Below are 18,817 nucleotides of genomic sequence, written 5' to 3'. Positions count from 1 at the left end.
TTTTTTTTTTTTCTTTTTCTTCTTCTTAGGTTTTCTCTTTATCCCTGGTGCTCTGAAATATCACCAGTATGTGTCAAAATGAGGTCTTTTTTCCCCACTTATTCTACTTGACAGCTGGTAGGCTTTTTCAATCTGAAGAGCTATGTCTTTCTTCAATTCTGGGAAAGTTTTCTTTAATTTTATCCTTGAGTATTCTCTTGTCTCCATTTAATCTATTTTCTTATACTGGAATTCCTATTGGACGAATATTTGAACTTCTACATCTATTCTCCTTATCCCTTTTTGATATATTTCATCTCTTGGTAATTTTGTAGTACATCCTGGTTGATTCCAGATCACTAACATATTTTTCAGCTACATCCTTTCTGCTACTCATTCCATCTAATAAGCCTTTAATTTCAATGATAAAGTTTTTAATTTCCAAGGTATCTAGATTTTTCAATGCAACATCCTTTTGTATATAATTATAGTTATTCTAAAGCCCAGGTCTATACGTAACCCTATTTTTTTCAGATATAAACTCCTTTCATTGAGTTATCAGTCTTTTCCCCCATGATATTTGCATTTTGCAAATATTTGGCTTTTCTTGGTTGTGAGTTTACCTTTGGACCTGAGATTCCTTGTTAACTTGAATGACCTGACTGCAAGAAGGGGAAGGACATGCAACCGTGACTGTGTAAAGGGGAATGAGGAAAGGATGGCATATGCTGCTTGCCAGGATGAGCTAACAGCCTTCTGGATACAGAAGCTTCCTGCTTCCTTAGGGAGCTGTCTGTCTCTGGAGCTTTGCCTTCACCTCTCACTGCTCCTGCCCATGAGCAGACACCTCTGTGGCTCACTGTCTGGCCTGAGGCAAACACTCCTGGCTGTCCCTTCTGTCATGCCTCAACCAGTCATGGTCAGTCAACCTTGGACCCCCTCCTGCTCCCAGTTCACAAGTTCTGGGTCCAAAGCATCCCTAGAGCTGCTCCCACCTTTTGTAGCAGTCTTCTCCTCTGGTAATTTGGCCTATGGTTTCCATAGTCAGTCTCATCCCATCTGCTTTCCATCTTTTATCATAGGTTTTGGTTCCCTAGTTGTTCCCCATATCATTTTATAGGGAACAGATAAATCTGTTTAGATCACTCTAAGCAATATAAATTGAGACTTATAATAAAAGGAAACAACTACATGTGTGTGGTCTGCCATCTTGAACTAGAAGCTGACAAACTCTTTGTATAGACTATTTTAACACTTATCACCTTGAACTATAATTATTTATTCCCCAGTGCTGCTCCCAAAGACACAAATACATCTGTGCTCACACTAGGATGCCTTTTAACTCCTGGTGCTTCATTGTTCTTGGAACTAATCTGATGAGTGAATGAAGAAATGATTGTATCAGTGCGATTATAATGAGGATTCTAATTCTTACTGCATCATTTACAAGATGATTCCTCCTACCTGCCTCTCAGTTTTCCTCTCTATAAAATTGGACAAAAGTTAGAGATCATTCATTTCATTTCAATCTGAAGGAATCCCAGTAGTATTTCTTATAGTGTAGGTATTCTAGCAATAAATTCTCTGTTTGTGTTTATCTGGAAATGTCTTAATTTCTTCTTCACTTTTGAAGGACAATCTTGCTGGTATAGAATTTTTGGTGGGCAGTCTTTTTACTTCAATATATCACTGGAGAGTGTGTCTGGGGAGGACAGAATGGCATGTCTGTCCCCAAATGCCCCATCATCCTAACCAATCCACAGTTCTACTCACTCCCACTGACTGCCACAAAGGGGCCACAGTCTACTCCGGTTACTAGTATTGCCAAAAAAAAGGGGGGGGACATAGTCATTTTTAAATCATTCATGAAAGACAAACTTTATTTTGATAATCTCAGAAATTGGCAAGGAAATAATTATAATGACAACTGCATTTTCATGTGTTAAATCATCTTCAGCTGCATGATCTTATTGGGACCTCACAGCCACCCTGAAAGGTAGTCAGGGCTGGTAACTACAGATCCACTTTATGGAGGATTTGTCGGAGGGGACCCAGCTTCCACACGGGACTGGTTGCTCCTAGATACCTCTCAGCTTCTGCTCCAGGCTCTTCAATGCCCTAGGTGCGCAGGGCTCCCACCAGACACAGGCAGATGCCTTAACTTCCCAGCTATGAAACGAGGGATCAAGCGACCCTCCCTCTGAACAAAGTACTGCATCAGACGGTTCTGGCGGGGGCAGGAAAAGGAGCTTCTCCTTGCTCCATTGGCCCAGCCCCTGTTGGGAAAGGGTGGGGGAAGCAGCCACCACCCCCTTGTGTTCCTCTCTCTGCTGCTGACTGTTCTCCAGACAGAGGGGGCGCTGCACCTCCTTTCTCTGTGCTGGGCTTGGATCTAGGCCCAATCTGCCGCCCACCCCACGAAGCCTTCTCCTCTCCTGAGTCTACACCAGTCCCCAGAGCAGGAGAGAGTCACACCGGGGCTACCGCTTCAATCTGCCAGCGACACATGGGGCACTTGGCTGTGTCCCTGAAGACCCGCCAGGCACAGGAGCTGCAGAAGTGCGTGTGGCCACAGGGGACAAGGCAGGTGTTGGCAACATGGTGGAAGCAGACGGCACACTCCTCTCCTGATGTGGCTAGGAACGGGGACAACGTAGGTCAGGGCATGTGGGGGCAAGGGGTGGGCAGCCTACTCATGCCATAACTGCAGGACAGAGAACTATGCAGTAAGGTTTTGAAGACTATGACCTCATGAGAAAATGCTTACAATGTGATCAAGTGAAAAAACATGGGAAGAAAAGCATAATGTACATACATACGTATCAAATTCCAATTTAGAGAAAAGGAAAGCAAAGTACAAACAATTCCTCGTATATACATATGTATATATCTATGACTAAAAAGTATGGGAAGTAAATCCACCCAAGAGGTAATGGGCGATTTTTTTAACTTTCTTCTTTATCCTTTAATGTTTATTTCAACTTTGCAAAGTCTTTACAATGAGTGTGGATTGCATTTTTAAAGCAAGAATGAAATAACATTATCTGCTCATAAACGTGCTCTTGTAACTTAGAGTTGGCCAATGTTCTAGAAGGCAGAGCTGTTAAATATCTTTTAGGTTTCCGGGAGGCAGAGCCAAATCGTTTGGTCCAAAGCCCCTGGAAGACGTGACTGAGCAACCAGGGCTCAGGCCCTTCCCCACCCCACTCCTAGGGGCCCCTGGTGCTGAGGGAAGCCACTCACCTTCAGGCTCAGGCACAGCCTCATTGCTGAGGACCGGCAGCACGGTTGTGGGGACCCGGCTGGCTGTGGGATCTAAGGCAGAGAGGGAATCTCAGGGCCCGAGAGAGCAAACCCAGGTGCCCCGTCCCACTCAGGCCCTGCAGCAAAGGCCCCTCTCCTTTCTTTTCTGGCTTACAGTGCTGGGGCTCACGGCTGATTTTAAGACCCTGTCGTGGGCCACCCCTTCCCCAGCTTAACCTAGCCTGGCCAACTCCTGGGTGTGTAGATCCTTCCTCCTAAGCTGCCCTTCCTCCAGGCCTGTCCTCTCTGCTCTGCTGCCCTGCCTGAGTGCAGACGCTCAGCGTGACCTACGTTTCCAAACCTGGATGTGCATCTGTGTGTCCCAGGGGGTGGGGAGAACACAGGTGCTGGGGCCTACTCCAGACCTGTCAAATCAGGTGCTCCAAGGCATGAGGCTCCACAAGCTGTGGCAAATGATTTTAAAAACCAGTTCAGTGGGAGGAGGGATGGACCGCCAGTATTTTTTTTTTTTCTTTTTTGAGACGGGGTCTCCCTCTGCTGCCCAGCCTGGAGTGCAGTGGCGCAATCATAGCTCACTGTAGCCTCGAACTTCTGGCCTCAAGTGATCCTCCCGCCTCAGCCTCCTGAGTAGCTGGGGGTATTACTGCCTCTCTGCGCTCCCCTGAAATCCACTCTCCTCTGGAGTGGCAGAGGGGTGGTTCTGGTTTCTTCCCCACCCCTCCGCTGGCAGAATCCTGCACCTCTAGCCCTGGCACTTAACAGACCTTTGCTTGCTGCCTTTGTCGCTAGTGAACTCCTACTTAGACTGCAACTGACCGAATGTTTCTTCCTTTGTGAAACGTAATCGGCCCTGTAACAGATGTTTGGAGTGCTGGTCATATCCCCTTATTCTTTAGAGACAAGGCTGCCCTCCCTATGACTGGGGTCTTGTCTATCTGGTGTCTGCAGTGCCCATCTTCACACCTGACACTGGGCTAGGGCTGATGGAATAACTGAATATGAACGAATGAACCGTTCTTCCCTTGGCTCTCGATGGGCGTGGGGCACCACCCGAGCCTCCATCTCCACCCGCTCCTCAGGGCCGTGCCTGCCTCCCGCGGTTGTCTCACCCAGAAGCTGGATGGCCTTGGTGGTCCCGTACACGTCCATCACCGCCCAGAGCGGGGCGCCCATGAGCACGCCCTTGCGCAGCAGGAGCCGGCGGCCGGCGTTGACCTGTGCGAAGAGCCAGCCGCAGTGGTTCACCCAGAAGCGGACCACATCCCCCTCGAGCGCGCAGCCCTCGGGCAGCACGGCCGCCCACGTCGGGCTCTGCTCCTCCAGGTCCGGGCACACGAAGGGCGGCAGGCTGGGCGCGGACACGCGCGCGGGGTCCAGGCGCGTGAAGCCCACGCGGAGGCCACCGCACCAGCCGCCCTCCTGTTGCAGCACGCGCAGGGCCACGCGCTCGCCCGGCAGCACCGGCCGCTGGCTGAACACGATGCCGTCGTGGAACGTGGCGCGCCTGTGCGCGGTGCAGCCGCGGGTGTCCAGATGCACCTGCGCCCCCTTGGCCTCCCTGTGGAAGCGAAGCGCCTCTCCCGGGGACTTGGCGTCTGCGGGATGAGCGGGCAGGAGTGGAGAGTGTCAGTGTGGGCTGGGCCTGGACCCACCAGCACCCGGAGTCCCCAGCCCCTGGGGCCACCTTGACACATCCCCGCACCCCGAAGCCACTTCAACACCCCCCCAGCCCTTCCCCCACAGCACTGCAGGGCCACCTTGACCTCCCCTGGAGGACCATTTCCACCTCCCCAACCTACCTGGGATCCCCTCAACTCCATCCTCTCCAGAACCCCAGAGACCTGCTTAGAGCCAGGTGAGGAGCCCACTTTGCCTGTCCCAAGTCTGAGTTCACACCAACCTCCGGAAGCCTCAGGTCCCCTCCCTCAGTGATGCTGTGACTACTAAAGGAACCGATGCCTGTTCGTGATCTGCCCATGATCAATCAATCCCTGTCATGGGTGTTACTGTTACGCAGAAAGAGCAGGTTTGATGTGGAAACAACCCAAGTGCCCATCAATACATGAGCAGATTAATAAAATGTGGTATATGTGTACCATGGAGCACTACTCGGCCATAAAAAATGGTGATCTAGTATCTTTTGTAACAACTTGGAGGGAACTGGAGACCATTCTTCTAAGTGTCACAAGAATGGAAAAACAAACAAAACCATATGTACTCCATACTAAATGGGAACTAGTCGATCAACACGTATGTGCACATATGGAAGTAAAACTCAGCAGAAATCAAGCAGGTGGGAGAGGGGAGGAGGGGAAGGGTAAATTCACACCTAATGGGTACAATGCACACTATCTGGGTGAAGGGCACCCTTATAACTTTGATTCAAAAACTGTACAAAAGCAAATTATGTAACCAAAACGTGTGTGCCCCTGTAATATCCTGAAAGTAAAAAAAAAAAAGCAAGAGCAGGTTTGGTTCGGCACATGTGTGTTTATTATCCACATCTATTCTCTGTACACTCAGGGATGACGGAAGGGAATGGGCCACATGCCAACTGTGTTCTGTGCTTCCCCCTCTGCCTGTCTGACTTTCTCATTTTCCCACACGGAACCTGCATCATTTGTGAAGGCCATGGCCCCTGGTGACGGTGACACCCTTGTCCTGGGAGAGAAAGGGGCCTGGCTGCTCCCCACGGAGTGAGGCTGCAGGCTGGACAGGGCATCCCAGGTCAGCCCCTCAAAATCCTGGGCGGGCTCTGAAACCAGGGGACTTGCTGCATGACTGCACTCTGCAGCCAGGAGGGCAAAGCTCCTTGCCGGGCGGTCCTTCCTCTCAGCCCCTCCAACGGAGGAAGCCTGTGCAGTTTCCTGTCCCAGGACTGTGACTGCCCTTAGCCAGCCCTGAGGCCTAATCTCCTGCCAACCCCTGTCCTTCTCTGCCTGGCCCTGCTCTTTCTGGCTTGGGGGAGGGGAGCTGGCTGATCTCTTGCTGTTAAAAACAAAAAGAGGTGAATTCAATCAGAACTTGACCTAGACCCCAGCCTAGAGGAGCAAGGCCCCTCCCCTCCCAGAGCAGCTCACGTTCCCCTGGAACCTCTGACCACATACATGCCTGCAAACTTCTGGTAGGGACCAGGGAGGGGAGGCTTAATCTGGTCAGGCACAAGGGACACCCTTGAGGTCACAGTGAATCTGTCCCTGACCTCCACAGACCAAAGGTAAGCTTACCTAAAATGCCCTTCCTTACTCGAGGCGTTAGGGACAAGCACTCACCTTGACTTTGGGACTTCCAAAGGGGCCCTCACAGAGCCCTGCCTATCTCGCCCACGCCCCTGGCCACACCTGCACCTTCCTGGAATGCCCACATCTCTCCCGCCTGTCCCGACAGGTCCGTCCGGACTCCCTGTCCCTCAAGGTTGTCCCTAAGCAAGGGGAAGTCCCTGAGTCAGCACAAATGGAGACCTGAAGCCAGACTGGGGGCCCTGACATCGAACCTGTCCTTGTGCCCATTGTTGAGGCCACTTTGTGGAGGGCAGGGCCACAGTGATTGGCCATGTCTGACACCTGGATTCTAGTCCTGCCCTGCTGCTGACCCAGGCAGGTCACTGTCCCCCGGGGCCTGGTCTTACCCACAAACGAAAGTGATGTGCCACCCAGCCAAGGCCTGGAGTCTCGGGGCACCTGCCTGGGGATCCTGTTCACTGCCCACCTGGCAAGGTAGGGCGCTGGGGGGGCACCAGGTGTAACCAGCCAAAACCATGGAGGGTGGAGGCCACCGCCCTGGCTGGGTCACTTTCCATCCCTGAGCTGGGACCTGGAGAGAAGCCCTGGAGTGGGCCTGCAAAGGCACCTGAGCAATGGTCCTGGTCGAGGGGCAGTGTGGGAGATGGTGACCAGCATCTGAGCCCTGTCTGCATGCCGCCACACCCAATCCTGCTGCCACCCCGAGAGGCAGACGGTGGGCAAGCAGCCGGCCCTGGCCCCACAGCAACCAGGGGCAGAACTAGGGTCAAACAGGAGTCGCTCCAGCTCCACCCAATGCAGCCCCTACAGGTAAAGAAGGAACTTCTGCCCCAGCAGTGACACGGGGCCCTCCACTTCCTGTACCCCTGATCCAGGGACCAAGCTCAGGGGTCAGGGGAACTGGAGACCTGTCATGCTCAGCACTTTGGGCCTGGACGGTAACTAGCAGAGATGAGCCCGTCCTTGCTGTGGCTGGAGTTTCCACCCCATCCCCTGGGCAGGTGCCAGGGACAGAGTCTGACCCCATGCAGGGGCGGGAGGGGAGGTGAGCTCACTGCCCGGGCACTTCCTAGGGGGGAGTGGGGACCTGGCTGGCTGGGAGGCAGTCCAGGGAGGAGGAGGAATTCCCGGGGAATGGCCTGGGTGGGTACCTGAGTCCCTCGGCAGGGCAGGGAGGGCCTGGGGAGCCCAGGAGAAGCAGGCCTTGCCCAGGATGGGAACTTGATAGTCTGCAAAGCTCACCCATAAGGAGCCTTCCCAGCGGCATGGACGCTATGCTCTCATGTCACCACAGTTAGAGGAGGGGCCAAAGGGACACAGCTTGCTGCACAGGTCACCATCCAGCCACGGCACTTGAGTACCCTTTTCTCTGCTGCACACCCGGGCTCTGCTCCCTACTCGGGCAGCCCTCAGGCCCTGCCTGAGTCTGGCCCTTGCAAGGCGCCTCTGGCTGGGGAACTAAGGGCCCTTGGGGCTCAGTCTCCCCGCGTACACTCTCCTGCGAGGCTGTTCACTGCATGGCCGAGCCTGCGTAGGGCTGCAGCCCTCCCCTTGCCCTGCCAGCCCCGAAAGGGTCTGCAGGCTGCATCCACCTACTTTGCCCAGGGCTCTGCTGCCTGAGTTTAGAGCCAGGTCTCACTGGCGTGAAAGGTGTGACCAGCCAATTCTACTCTGCCTGCCTTCTCCCATACGGACTGCAGGGGTCCTCCAACCCTTTGACCCGGGCCACCCGGGCCACCCAGGCCACCTGCTCCCAGGGTGGGGTGTGTGGGAGGTGGGCACAGGCCAAGTGTGGCTCTCTGAGCAGACCTGTCCCCAGCAGTTGGGCTGGCACAGGGTTCAGAGCACCCAGGTGTCTGAGCACCGTCACCTTCTTTTTATGGGCCCCATTTTCAGGCAGGATCCTGAGGCTCAGAGAAGCGGAGTGACAGAGTGACATGTCCATAGAAGACACTCTCCAGTTATGCTGCCTGCCCCCACCTTGCCCTGCTGCTGCAGGGTGGGACCAAGTGCTGGACAAGGACCCAGCCTGGCTGCCAGGAAGTCCAGGGAACACAAGTCAGGGCCTTAGATGTCTCCACCCCTGGACAGGTAGAGTCAAATTACAGACTCTCTGGGCTCTTGGGATTCAAGCGATGCAGGGTCAGCCCCCAGCTCAGCGCCGCCTCTGCGGGTCTTCACCCTCTTCATCAACACCCCTCCAGCCGCAGCCTATCAGGGTGCCAGGCGCTGACAAGCACTTGCAGCCTCCGTCACTCCTCCCGCCACCCTCCTGGGGAAGCAGTCAGAGCTTGGGAAGGCTGTGCAAGTCCACGTTCTTGAAGCCAGAAGTGGGGACCCCAGGCCCAGCTCCCAGACCCCACACTCCCCCCCTGCCCCGCGGCCTCCTTTATGGCACATCACTGCCCTGCCTGGAATCCAAACAGTGGTCACAGCAGCTGTGGTTCTGGGTGCAGCCCACGGCTTGTGCATGACCCTTGGGTGCCGAGCAGGAGGACAAGGGCCCTGAGCCCCAGCTGCTTTACCTGGGAGGGCAGATCCAGAGATGTGCAGTCCCAGTCTCTGGTGATAAAAGACCAGGTCCTCCATCCGCACCCACACACAGCCCTTCCTCTAAGGGATGCCAGTGGCCTCGGGCGAGGCTCGCAGAGAACCTTCATGCTTATTACCCTTTGGATTAGTGTGTTCTAGCAGCCCTGTAAGCTTGTCCCCAGCCTGCAGATGAGGACACTGAGGCCCAGGGACAAAGTGACTTGCCCACGATCCCACAGCTGGACTTGGCAGAACTGGGAACCCACCAGGCCCCCAAAACTTTACACTGACCACACCTCTACCTCCTGGAACTTCTATCCCAGCAGTGACAGAGCGCCCTCCACTTCCTGCACCCGTGGTCCAGGGACCAAGCTCAGGGTTGTAGGAGGTCTACTTACTGGCCTCGGAGCAGAGCTGGGCACCCATCATCAGCCTGGGGTCCTTGGGCACAGGTTCCCAGGTCTAGAAGGAACCGTCTAGAGAAGGCCAGTGGACAGGTTTCCAAAGACTCGGCAGGTTCTCTTTTTATGGGCCACAGGGATCACGTTACAGGGTTGATGATTAATTAGATGTTGCTGTCATGCATTACCATATCCAGGGAATTTCCTGATGATTTCCTGGGGAGTTCTCTTGGCTTGCAGCTGGCTGGCCTGAGAGAAGGAAGTAGAGAGTGGCGACCCGGCCCTGGTAGGTCTTCCAGCAGCCTTCTCTCTTACTTCCAACCAGTCTCAACCTGGCTGTGCATTATAATTGCCCAAGGCACGTTAATAAGTACCTATGCCCAGCCCTCCCCCCAGAGGCTCTGGTCCATTGGCCTGGGGTGAGGCCCAGGCATCAGGCATTTTAAAAAGCATCTTGCATGATTCTAAGGTGGAGATTCACTGCTACGGACCCAGCACAGAGAAGGTGCTCAATCGGTGTTGCTGAAGCAGATTGAATTGAATCAGCTGCATCCCAGGATCTGTGAAGTTACACCTACCCTGAGTCTCCAGCAGACATGAGGGGGTTAAGCAGACAGAAGGGGAGAGGGGTGGATCATTCCCCCTGCCTTGCTGGAGCTAGAATTCCACTTTCTGGAAGCCACCACAAAATGCACATAGCCCCACAGGAGGTCACACCGAAGGCCTGGCTCCCAATGTGTTAGCTCTGGCAAAGAAGTCAGAGATGTTTTGCCCCTGTGACTTCTGTTAGGGAAACTGAGGCTCGTGGAGGGAAGAGGCTTGTTCTAACCTAGTGCTTCTAACCTTGCCACGTGCACACGAATCTCTTGGAGACCTGTTAAAATGCAGAGTGATCAGAAAGTCAGGAGCCCTGTCTGGGATTCTGCTTTTCTAACCAGGTGGTTCTGTGGCCCTTACTTTAGGTGGCAAGGCCCTGGGTTGGGTTGGAAGCTTGTGAATACCCTGGCCCCCAAGACCCCAGATCAAGGCCACGATCAGTGACTACTCTGGACTCAGCTAAGGGATGGCTGGCCCCATGCATGCCTATGGGGAGCAAGGAATAGAGGCGCATTGCCTGGCTGGGGAGGTTGGCTTGGAGAGGAAAGCAGAGGGAGTTTGGAGACCCAAGTTGTCCCCCTGTGTTACCTTGGGCAGCTTCCTTGCCCCCCTGGGCCCTGGTATCCTGGTGTGTAAAACAGGAAGCCAGGATAAGGGGGTCTTGTGGGTCCCTTCCAGCCCTGACATGCTGTGACTTTGGTCTTAGTGAGGGTGTGAGGGTGACAACAGCTTTGCCTCGGTTGACTTCCAAAGGCATTGCTGCAACCCTGGCCCTCCTCTCCCACGCCACACCCCTGCCAAGCTCCCTCAGTTTCTCCACTAGAAGCAAAGGCCCAGTCTTCCGAAGGCCAAAGGCAAACAGGTGAGGAGTCAATGCCAGTCACAACGAGCCCAAGGTTGATGGTTCCTGCCGGCCCAGCCCCGTGATTTATGGTTCTGGCTGGGCAGCCTGAGGCATTCGGGCTCAGGGTACCCCTTTGTGCCCCAGGCCCTCTGGCAGCCCCATCAGTCTCTGGGCAGTGCTGGGGCCCAGATTTCCCTCCTTCTCCCTCCTCCCCCTCCCCAGCTTCACCTGTAGTGCTGGCTGCCCTGGGTGGTTACCCAGAGGGCTGGAGCCAAGAGCACCTTGTTGATAAACCACATTCCCACAAAAGAGATATGTATGGCATCTTATCGAGGAAATCAGGGCTGGAGCCTCAGCCTGCCTGGAAAATTACTGGCCAAGTTGTGGATGTCAGGCTGCCCAAGCCAGCTGGCGGGGGCAGGGTGGTCCCATCTGCAGGACTTCGGGTGGCGGGGAGGGGACATTCTGAGGAACTGAAGCTTGTCTTAGGCCTGGCATCTAGGGAACAGGAATGCCCAGGCAGGTCCCCCACCACATACTCCTGTGTTTATGTATCTAATATACTAACAGAGTTCAGCGTACACTACCCCAGAGTACGGCCCCTTGGCATCCGAGAAAACAGCAGAGCAGGAAAACCACTCTCACCTTCTCTTTGCCCTTCCTCCCTGAGGCAGGACGGGAGCCCCTCATTAACACCCTTATCTCCGAAGACACAGAGACAGAGAGAGGAATCGGAACAAAGAGCCCTGGCTGAGCCCCCCAGTTTACTACCATTAGCCCCTACCCCATGTACCCAATCACGTTTCTACACCACTGTCCACTCTCCATCAAACCAAACCCTAAAATATACAGATTTCCCTGTTTCTTGGGTCTCCATTTTTGTGTCACATAAAACTTACATTAAATACATTTGTTTGCTTTTCTCGTATTGATCTGTCTTTTGTTATATAGGGAAGTCATGAACCTCGTGATGGGTGAGAAAAGATAATACTTTTTCTCCCCTAAAAAACACTACTTTCCAAGTCTCGTGTTTACTTGACAATCCTCATGGCAACTCCTCAAAAAGGTTGTGTTTATTGTAATCATTCCTATTTTACAGATGGAGAAACTGAGGCACAAAAAGATTAAGCTACTTGTTCACCATCACAAGGCAGGAAGTGAGAGAACCAGGCTTTGTGGTGCGAGGGCCGGTGCCTTAACCGCCACACTGTGCCCCTCCATGGCTCCCCACTCAGGCGCCTGGGCCCTTGGAAGTGTTTGTTAATAGTGAATGTCTTCCCCACTGGAGTGGGCCAACAAACAGTAGCAGCTTCATAGACAGTTGCTAACTGGTTGCCTGAGAGCGAGGTGGAGGCTGTCCTACGATAGAGACTGTGCCCTTCCTCCCCCTCTGGTGCCATCGGCAAGGTAAGGCTGTGGCCCGGCAAGTTGTGGCTGTCCAAGTTTGTTCCAAGAAGGGAGGAACTGGCCCTGGTGGGGAGGGCGGCCTCCCACTGGGCAGCGATTGGGGCGGCCCCTGTTGGCGGCAGTCGGTACTGCAGGAGGCGCGGACGCCGTTCCAGGTTTGGAAGCCAAGGAGGAGTGCCCGTAGCGGGAGGGAGGGGGGCGCTGAGGCTTCTGAGACCTCTGCACCGCCTACCCCCACCCCGCAGCCCCCCACACTCCCTCCCGCCCCAGGGTGAGCTGTCGCCTCATTGGGACCCTTCAGTGCCAGTCAGTCTTGTTCGCCAAGGGCCCCATCATTACAAAGTGCCTTCATTCGGGTCATATCATAAGATGACTCCAGCGCTCTGAGAATGAGCTGGACAGAGGAGGAAGCCTGGGCTCGCCCCAGGGTTCATGCCAGCCTGCAGCCGAGCAGGAGTGGGAACCCAATCCAAACTGGGACACTGTTATGCAGCCCAGCCCTGCATGGTCCCTTGCCATCAAGGCCCTGGGACCCCTACTGTCGTACACCTGCCTGCACTCATCTGTTCCCCACCAGGCTGGAATTTCAGAGGGCAAGGGGCTGCCACGCCTGGAAACCAGCCCTGGAACAATTAGGGCATGGGCACAGTGGGTGGTCGGCAAGGACTTGTCAGACCCAAGCAGTGCAGTGTGGCAGCTACTTTAAATTGCCTGTCCACCTGCCTCAGGACCCAGCCATTCCACTCCCAGGTGACAGAACTAGGTGTGGATGTCCACAAAGACTGGCACACAAATGTTCAGAGCAGTGTTCTGTGTAGCAGCCCCAGGCAACAACCTACCGTCCGTAGTGCTGGACGCTGCCTGCGCGCTCAGCCCCCTGTTCCCGAGTGGCGGGCTTGCCCCCGGGGGCTGCGCGCTGCCCTCAAGTGCTCAGCTGAGGCTATTGTCGCAGCTGCGCCGTGTCCAGGCCTGTGGATCCGAGACTGCTCCCTAGTAAGCCCTGTCCCCAATCTCTGTCTCAGAAGGCTGCTGCCTGGGGAACCCAACCTCTCACACCCGTGGACAGGAGAATGGAAACATAAATCGCCACATATGCACACCACGGAATACTGTGGCAAGGAAAACAAGCGACTGGGACCTGTGACCGTGTGGATAAACCTCACAGCTGCAGTGTTGACGTAGGAGAACATCCAGAGAGCACCCATTGCGCGCTTCCACTCACATGAAGCTCGGGTCAACCCGACCCCTGTGTGGCGAGTCGGGATAATGCTCCCCTTGGGGCGTTAACGCTGCGGAGCCTCTGGGGGCTGGGAAAGCCCTGCGCCGGGATCGGGCGGTGGGCACTCGGGTGTGTATACGTTCGGAAAAAGCCTCCAGTCAGCCCCTCAAGTCGCATGTAGATTGCATCGTAACTATAAATTGGCTAAATCCCCTCGCCGCCCGACAGATCCTGCCCGCGCTGTGGAATCGGCGAGCGGCCGCCTCCCTCGGACACCGGCCGGGAGCCGCAGGGCTTGGCCAGCACCGCCGCCTGGTGGACAGGAGCGGAACTGACCGCCGGCCCAGTACCCTGGAAGCAAACGGTCCCGCCACCACGGCTCCAGCCGCCGCTGCACCTGCGTCTCGCGACACTGCTCTCAGCCAGGTTGGCCTGGCCCTGAGTACCCAGTAAGGCTGGAAGGCCACCAAACCCTCTGGGTCAACAGCGGGAGCCCACCCTGGGCCTTAGGGGTTAGAGGACAGGAGAGGGCCAATGCGTGCCAGCACAGTGCAGGCCCCCAGTTAGGTCTGTGCTGTCACTGCTGCCCTGCCTGCCCTGTCCTGGTCTTCCTGGGACCTGATTCTGCCCTGCACCTCCACGGCCCTGGTCCCTTCTGGCTCCTGCCCCGCCAGCACTTGAGTGCCTAGCGAGGCTTCACGGGGGAGCCAGCAGGGAGCGTGCCAGACAGGGGGGCACAGCTCCCTGGCCTGGTGTGGCTGCTCAGGGGGCAGGAAGGGGCAACGGGGAGGCAGCCCCCTCTTCTTTTGGTTTCTTGATTTCCTTCTCCCTGTGCCCCCCTCATCCCACACACAGCTGTCGGTGTGTCTGTCCTGGGAAGACAGTGGTGCCTGCCCGTGTGTGTGTGTGTGTGTGTGTGTGTGTGTGCGCGCGCGCGCGTGTGTTCAACAGGAATTAATTTGGTCCCTACTGCATACCAAGCACTGTCCCAAATCTGGGTAAGAGAGATTGAAGAAAACCCAATTCTTGCCTCTGCCACATCATGTATGCCCTGATATTCAGGTTAGTGCTATAAGAGGGCCAAACTGAGGCCTAGGAAACTGGGGGTGTTGTGATTGTTCTGTGGGGGAACAGACACTAAAATTGAGCCCCAAAAGGTAAATAGGATTTCAACAGCCAAGAAAGGAAAGAAGGGCATCCAGGCAGAAGGAATAGCATGTGCAAAGGCATAGAAATATCGTCATGCATAGCCAGTTAGGATGAGGGGTGCTTGAATATAAGAGAATATCCAAAAGAACAGTGGCTTAGACAAGAGGTGTTCATTTATTTTTCACATAAAATAAGTCAAAGGTAGGCCATCCAGGGTAGCTGTGACAGCTCTATGGCCACAGGGGACCGAGCCTCTCTCTACCCTTCTGCTCCACCATTTTAGCACTGGCCTCCATTCCCCAGGTCGCTTCGTAGACCAAGAGTGATGCTGGAGCTCCAGCGAGCACATCAGAGTTCCAGGCATCAGGGAGGAAAAAGACCCAACAGGCATTCCTCTGAGCTAAGCCAACTCCCTAGTAAGCTGCTTTACTAGTGGGCTTATGTAACCCTTTCATTTATGTCTTTTTGGCCAGAATTTTGTCACATGGCCACAACTAACTGCAGGGGAAGCTGGAAAATGTAGTCTTTATCAGAAGGAGCAGCTAAAAATTAGGGTTCTATTATTAAGGAAGAAGGAGAAACTGAATGTGGTCCTTCAGTGTGGGGAGGGGGCAGCAGGGCAACAAAGGCTGTGCTAAGGAAGGTCAGACTCTATTCTGTAGAAAACAGGTAGTTGCTGAAGGATTCTGGACAAGAGCCGAGGGTCAAGGGACCTGGAGCCCTCTGCTTTGGGGGAAGAGCCATCAGCCATCGGGCAGAAAGCGGGAGCATGCGGGGAGAGGAGGAGAAGTATTAGGAGGTGATGAGAGCACGAGGTAGGGGAGGGAACCATAGGAGAGCTGTGGCTAAGCCTGGTGACAGTGGGAGGTGGTGCCAGGTCCCAGCGGGGGGACATGGACCTGCTGAGGGTAGGCGTATGGTGAGTGCTGGGTATTTGTGTCTGTTTGTGTCTGAGGCAGCTACAAGCCATCAAGTCAGATGGCTCACAAGCAGCTGAGAATCCATGTGGAAGCTTAGACACGAAGACAGGGGTGGGGACATAGATCCAGGAGTGACCAGTCACCCAGGGCTGAGAGAGCAGCCAGGCAGGGTGTCCAACTGTTCAACAGTAGAAATCCGAGGACTGTCCAGAGCTACCAGGGAAGGAGGACAACAGGGTGATTAAGTGCACAAGTTTTGGGGCCAGACAGAGCTGGGTTCGAATCTGGACTTTACCAATTAATAGCCACAGCCCTTGGGCTGGCTGATGGCACTTTCTATACCTTGGCTTTCTCGCCCACAAAATGGGAATAGAGAAACCTACTTTGAGGGCCGGAAGGAGGACAGAATCAGTAATGAGTGTTTAGCACATTTCCACACTGGGAACTGCACTCAGCAGGAAATACCAGCTCTCACCATTAAAGGGGCAGCCCTTCCCTTACCCAAGGGGACATCGGTGTTCCCTACAGTCCTCCTGCTGGAGCCTTCATGGCTCCCTCTGGAGTGACTCACGGCATTGTGCCTTTCTTGGGCCCTGAGGACCTCGGAGCCAGCAAGGCCAGGGCAGGCCCTGGCTACGCCAAACCTCCTGGCAGGGGCATCTGCACCCCAAGCCAGGCAGATCTGAGGGGAGTTACACCTCCTGCCGGGGGAGGAAGGGGCCGCAGCAGGGCGTGGTGTGCCAGCTTCCTTAAAGGGCAAAGCACGGAAGGTCACACATCATCCAAACTTCAGCTCGCATCCATTGGCCAAAACTTGAGTCGTGTAGGCACATCTAGCCGCAGGGAACAGAGAAATGCAGCCTTTATTCTGGGCGGGTGATGTGCCCAGCTAGACATCGGAGTGTTCCAATAACACAAGAGAGAAGGAGAGAGTGGATGCTGTAGGGTGCAGGGAAGGAGAGGGCATGGCAGCCCAGGGGCATAGGGCAGGGAGGCTTTGAGCACCAGAGAGCGCAGGCACATGGGGGCTCCCGCGGGCACAGTGTGCGCCACCGGGCACGGAACCCCGCGTGAACTCTGTTGCGAGGGCGTTGCAGGAGGGTGGGTACAGGAGCGGTTGTTGCCGAGAACTAGCTCTGCCGGCCAGGAGGAAAAATTGCCAACCTTTCCAGCAGGTTTTCAAGATCCCTGGAGGTCCTTCTGGCCCCTCACCAAGTCCAAAACAGCAGACAGTAAGGAAATGTCTTCCTTCCGCCCCTTTGAGTTCTTGCCCATTGTCAAGGCTCATTGTGGCCATTGTCTCTACTGCCTGGGCCTTGGGGAAGGCGTGACCATTCCTCTGGCCCCCACCTTGGCAGAGGGTCCTCGAATTCTGTCTTAGTATGTCTAAGTTGTCCCTGGGATGGATGTCGCCGTGGGTCTTCGGCAGCTAAATGCGAGCATGTGCTGCAGGCGCCACACGTGCGTGCACGAATAAACTGCCCTGTGCATTTCATCCTTTCCGTTTGTGAGTGGACACGTACCTACCTCTTGGCGTGTGCCTTCACTGGGGACTTCAGTAACTCATCGATTCTTTCAGTCAGACAGTCCGTGAGTCGCTCTGAGTGCGGGGCCTCCCTGTGAACTCCTCTAGCCCCGTGGGGTGCTCTGTTATTTGCGCTGAAGTAAAAAGACCTGGATCTTCTTTTCCAGTTTAGAGGGTAACCCACGGCCTCCTCTCAAAGGCTCCGGGGACCCCAGAGTGGATGGGACAGCAAGCCTGCCCCGACATTTCTCCCGTTCCTCCTGCCCTGTTCTTCCCTCTGCCGAATTCTCCCTCTCTCCGGCTGCTTCCCTGTGCATGGTTTCTTCCCTGCAGCCCAGCACACCCCAGGCAGCCTCTTTTCCCTTGATATTGCTCAAGGACCACTGACTCAGACACTTGTGAACAGCAGCTTTCACTGAAGGCTTGGGGTCATGTGGTGTGAGAGGAGGGAGGGAGGGTTTACGGCGCAGCTTAGCACAGAGAGCAAAGTTAAATTAAATCTCAGCCAGCCACCATTTTCAAGGGCCCTGTCACGTTTCTGCCAGCAGGACGTCTCACTGTTCACTCCGTGTAAGGCACAGCCTTCCTCCACCCCACAGAACCTTGCCCTTGCCCTCTCTCAGAGCCGGCTCCTATCTCCTCATCCCCAAATCCCCATTTGTTTCTCACGCAGAGCAGTTCAGCGCCCCTCTGAACCAATACCATCCCCAGGCCTAACTTTGCAGAACTCCCTGAGGTGCTCTGCCGAACATCCAGACCGCTGCTTTCGGATTCCGGCAGCACCATGGACTAAACTAACACCGGTGTCACTTCCACAGCAAACACCGAGGGATTCAGAACAAAATATAACTGAAAAGACGTTAGAACCACAGTGGAACTTGAAAAAGGGGTGGAGGAACACCAAGATGCCAGTGCACAGAGACAACTTAGAGCCAGAGTTGGGCTTTGGCCCAGGTGGCCCAGTGAGGAACTGAACCTGGATATGAGCCCAAATGACAGGAGCTGGGGATTCAGCACCCACCCAGGATCAAGAGGTGTGGCCTTAAGGAGAAATGGAACTGAGACCGCTATACAAAGCTAGAATCCCAGAAAAGCTGCCCCTCGGGAAAGAATCTACCCACCAAACAAAGGAAGTAACAATCTTTTTTTGCAGGGGTCGGGGACAGAGTCTCACTCTATTGCCCAGGCTAGAGTGCAGTGACATCATCATAGCTCACTGCAACCTCCAATTCCTGGACTCAAACAATTCTCCTGCCTCAGCCTCCCCAGTAGCTGGGACTGTAGGCATGTACCCCATGCCCAGCTAATTTTTCTATTTTTTGTAGAGACAGGGTCTTGCTCTTGCACGGGCTGGTCTCAAACTCCTGGCCTCAAGCAATCTGCCTGCCTCTGCCTCCCAAAGTGCCAGGATTACAGGCATGAGCCACCATGCCAAGCTCTAGCCATATGCTATTTATAAGAGATACACCTAAAACGTAATACAGAAATACTGAAAGTATTTTACTAAGCAGATACTAAACAAAATAAAGATGGTGTGGCAACATTAATATTAGACTTCAAAATAGACTTCAAGGCAAAAGTCATTACTAGGGAAAAAGGTGTCATTGTATAATGATAAAAGGAATAATTCACCAATAGGCTAATACAATCTTGCACCTAATTGTACCTAATAACTTCAAAAATATAAAGTAAATATTTACAGAATTATAAGGAAAAATTGACAAAGTCACAATTATAG

The 18,817-nt window shown here is 54.3% G+C and overlaps 1 protein-coding gene and 1 pseudogene across 1 annotated transcript; one reads left to right on the top strand and one right to left on the bottom strand.

Annotated features, from left to right (window-relative positions):
* The window catches only part of LOC105808280, a 42,126-nt pseudogene extending 41,275 nt beyond the window's left edge, over positions 1–851 (top strand).
* Positions 852–2,448: 1,597 nt separating this feature from the next.
* NEURL3 (neuralized E3 ubiquitin protein ligase 3) lies at positions 2,449–9,545 on the bottom strand. The gene is made up of 4 exons (XM_012641878.1): positions 9,416–9,545; positions 4,353–4,838; positions 3,223–3,294; positions 2,449–2,615 (listed from the first exon to the last, which is right to left on the bottom strand). Exons 1-4 carry the CDS (start codon positions 9,444–9,446, stop codon positions 2,449–2,451), a joined length of 756 nt encoding a protein of 251 aa, XP_012497332.1. The 5' UTR covers positions 9,447–9,545.
* Positions 9,546–18,817: the final 9,272 nt, after the last annotated feature.

Source organism: Propithecus coquereli, unplaced genomic scaffold, assembly GCF_000956105.1.
Source record: "Propithecus coquereli isolate 6110/MARCELLA unplaced genomic scaffold, Pcoq_1.0 Scaffold171, whole genome shotgun sequence".
Lineage (NCBI taxonomy): Eukaryota > Metazoa > Chordata > Mammalia > Primates > Indriidae > Propithecus > Propithecus coquereli.
The sequence above is the reverse complement of the archived record's forward strand: the minus strand, read 5'-3'. Positions and strand labels throughout refer to the sequence as shown.

Excerpts from the sequence above, each read along its gene's own strand:
- NEURL3 (XM_012641878.1), bottom strand. The coding sequence starts at position 9,446 with ATGATGGGTGCCCAGCTCTGCTCCGAGGCCA. Across the intron at positions 3,295-4,352 it reads CAAGGCCATCCAGCTTCTGG|ATCCCACAGCCAGCCGGGTC; the intron begins GTGAGACAACCG and ends TCTCTGCCTTAG. Across the intron at positions 2,616-3,222 it reads GGCTGTGCCTGAGCCTGAAG|CCACATCAGGAGAGGAGTGT; the intron begins GTGAGTGGCTTC and ends CCCCGTTCCTAG.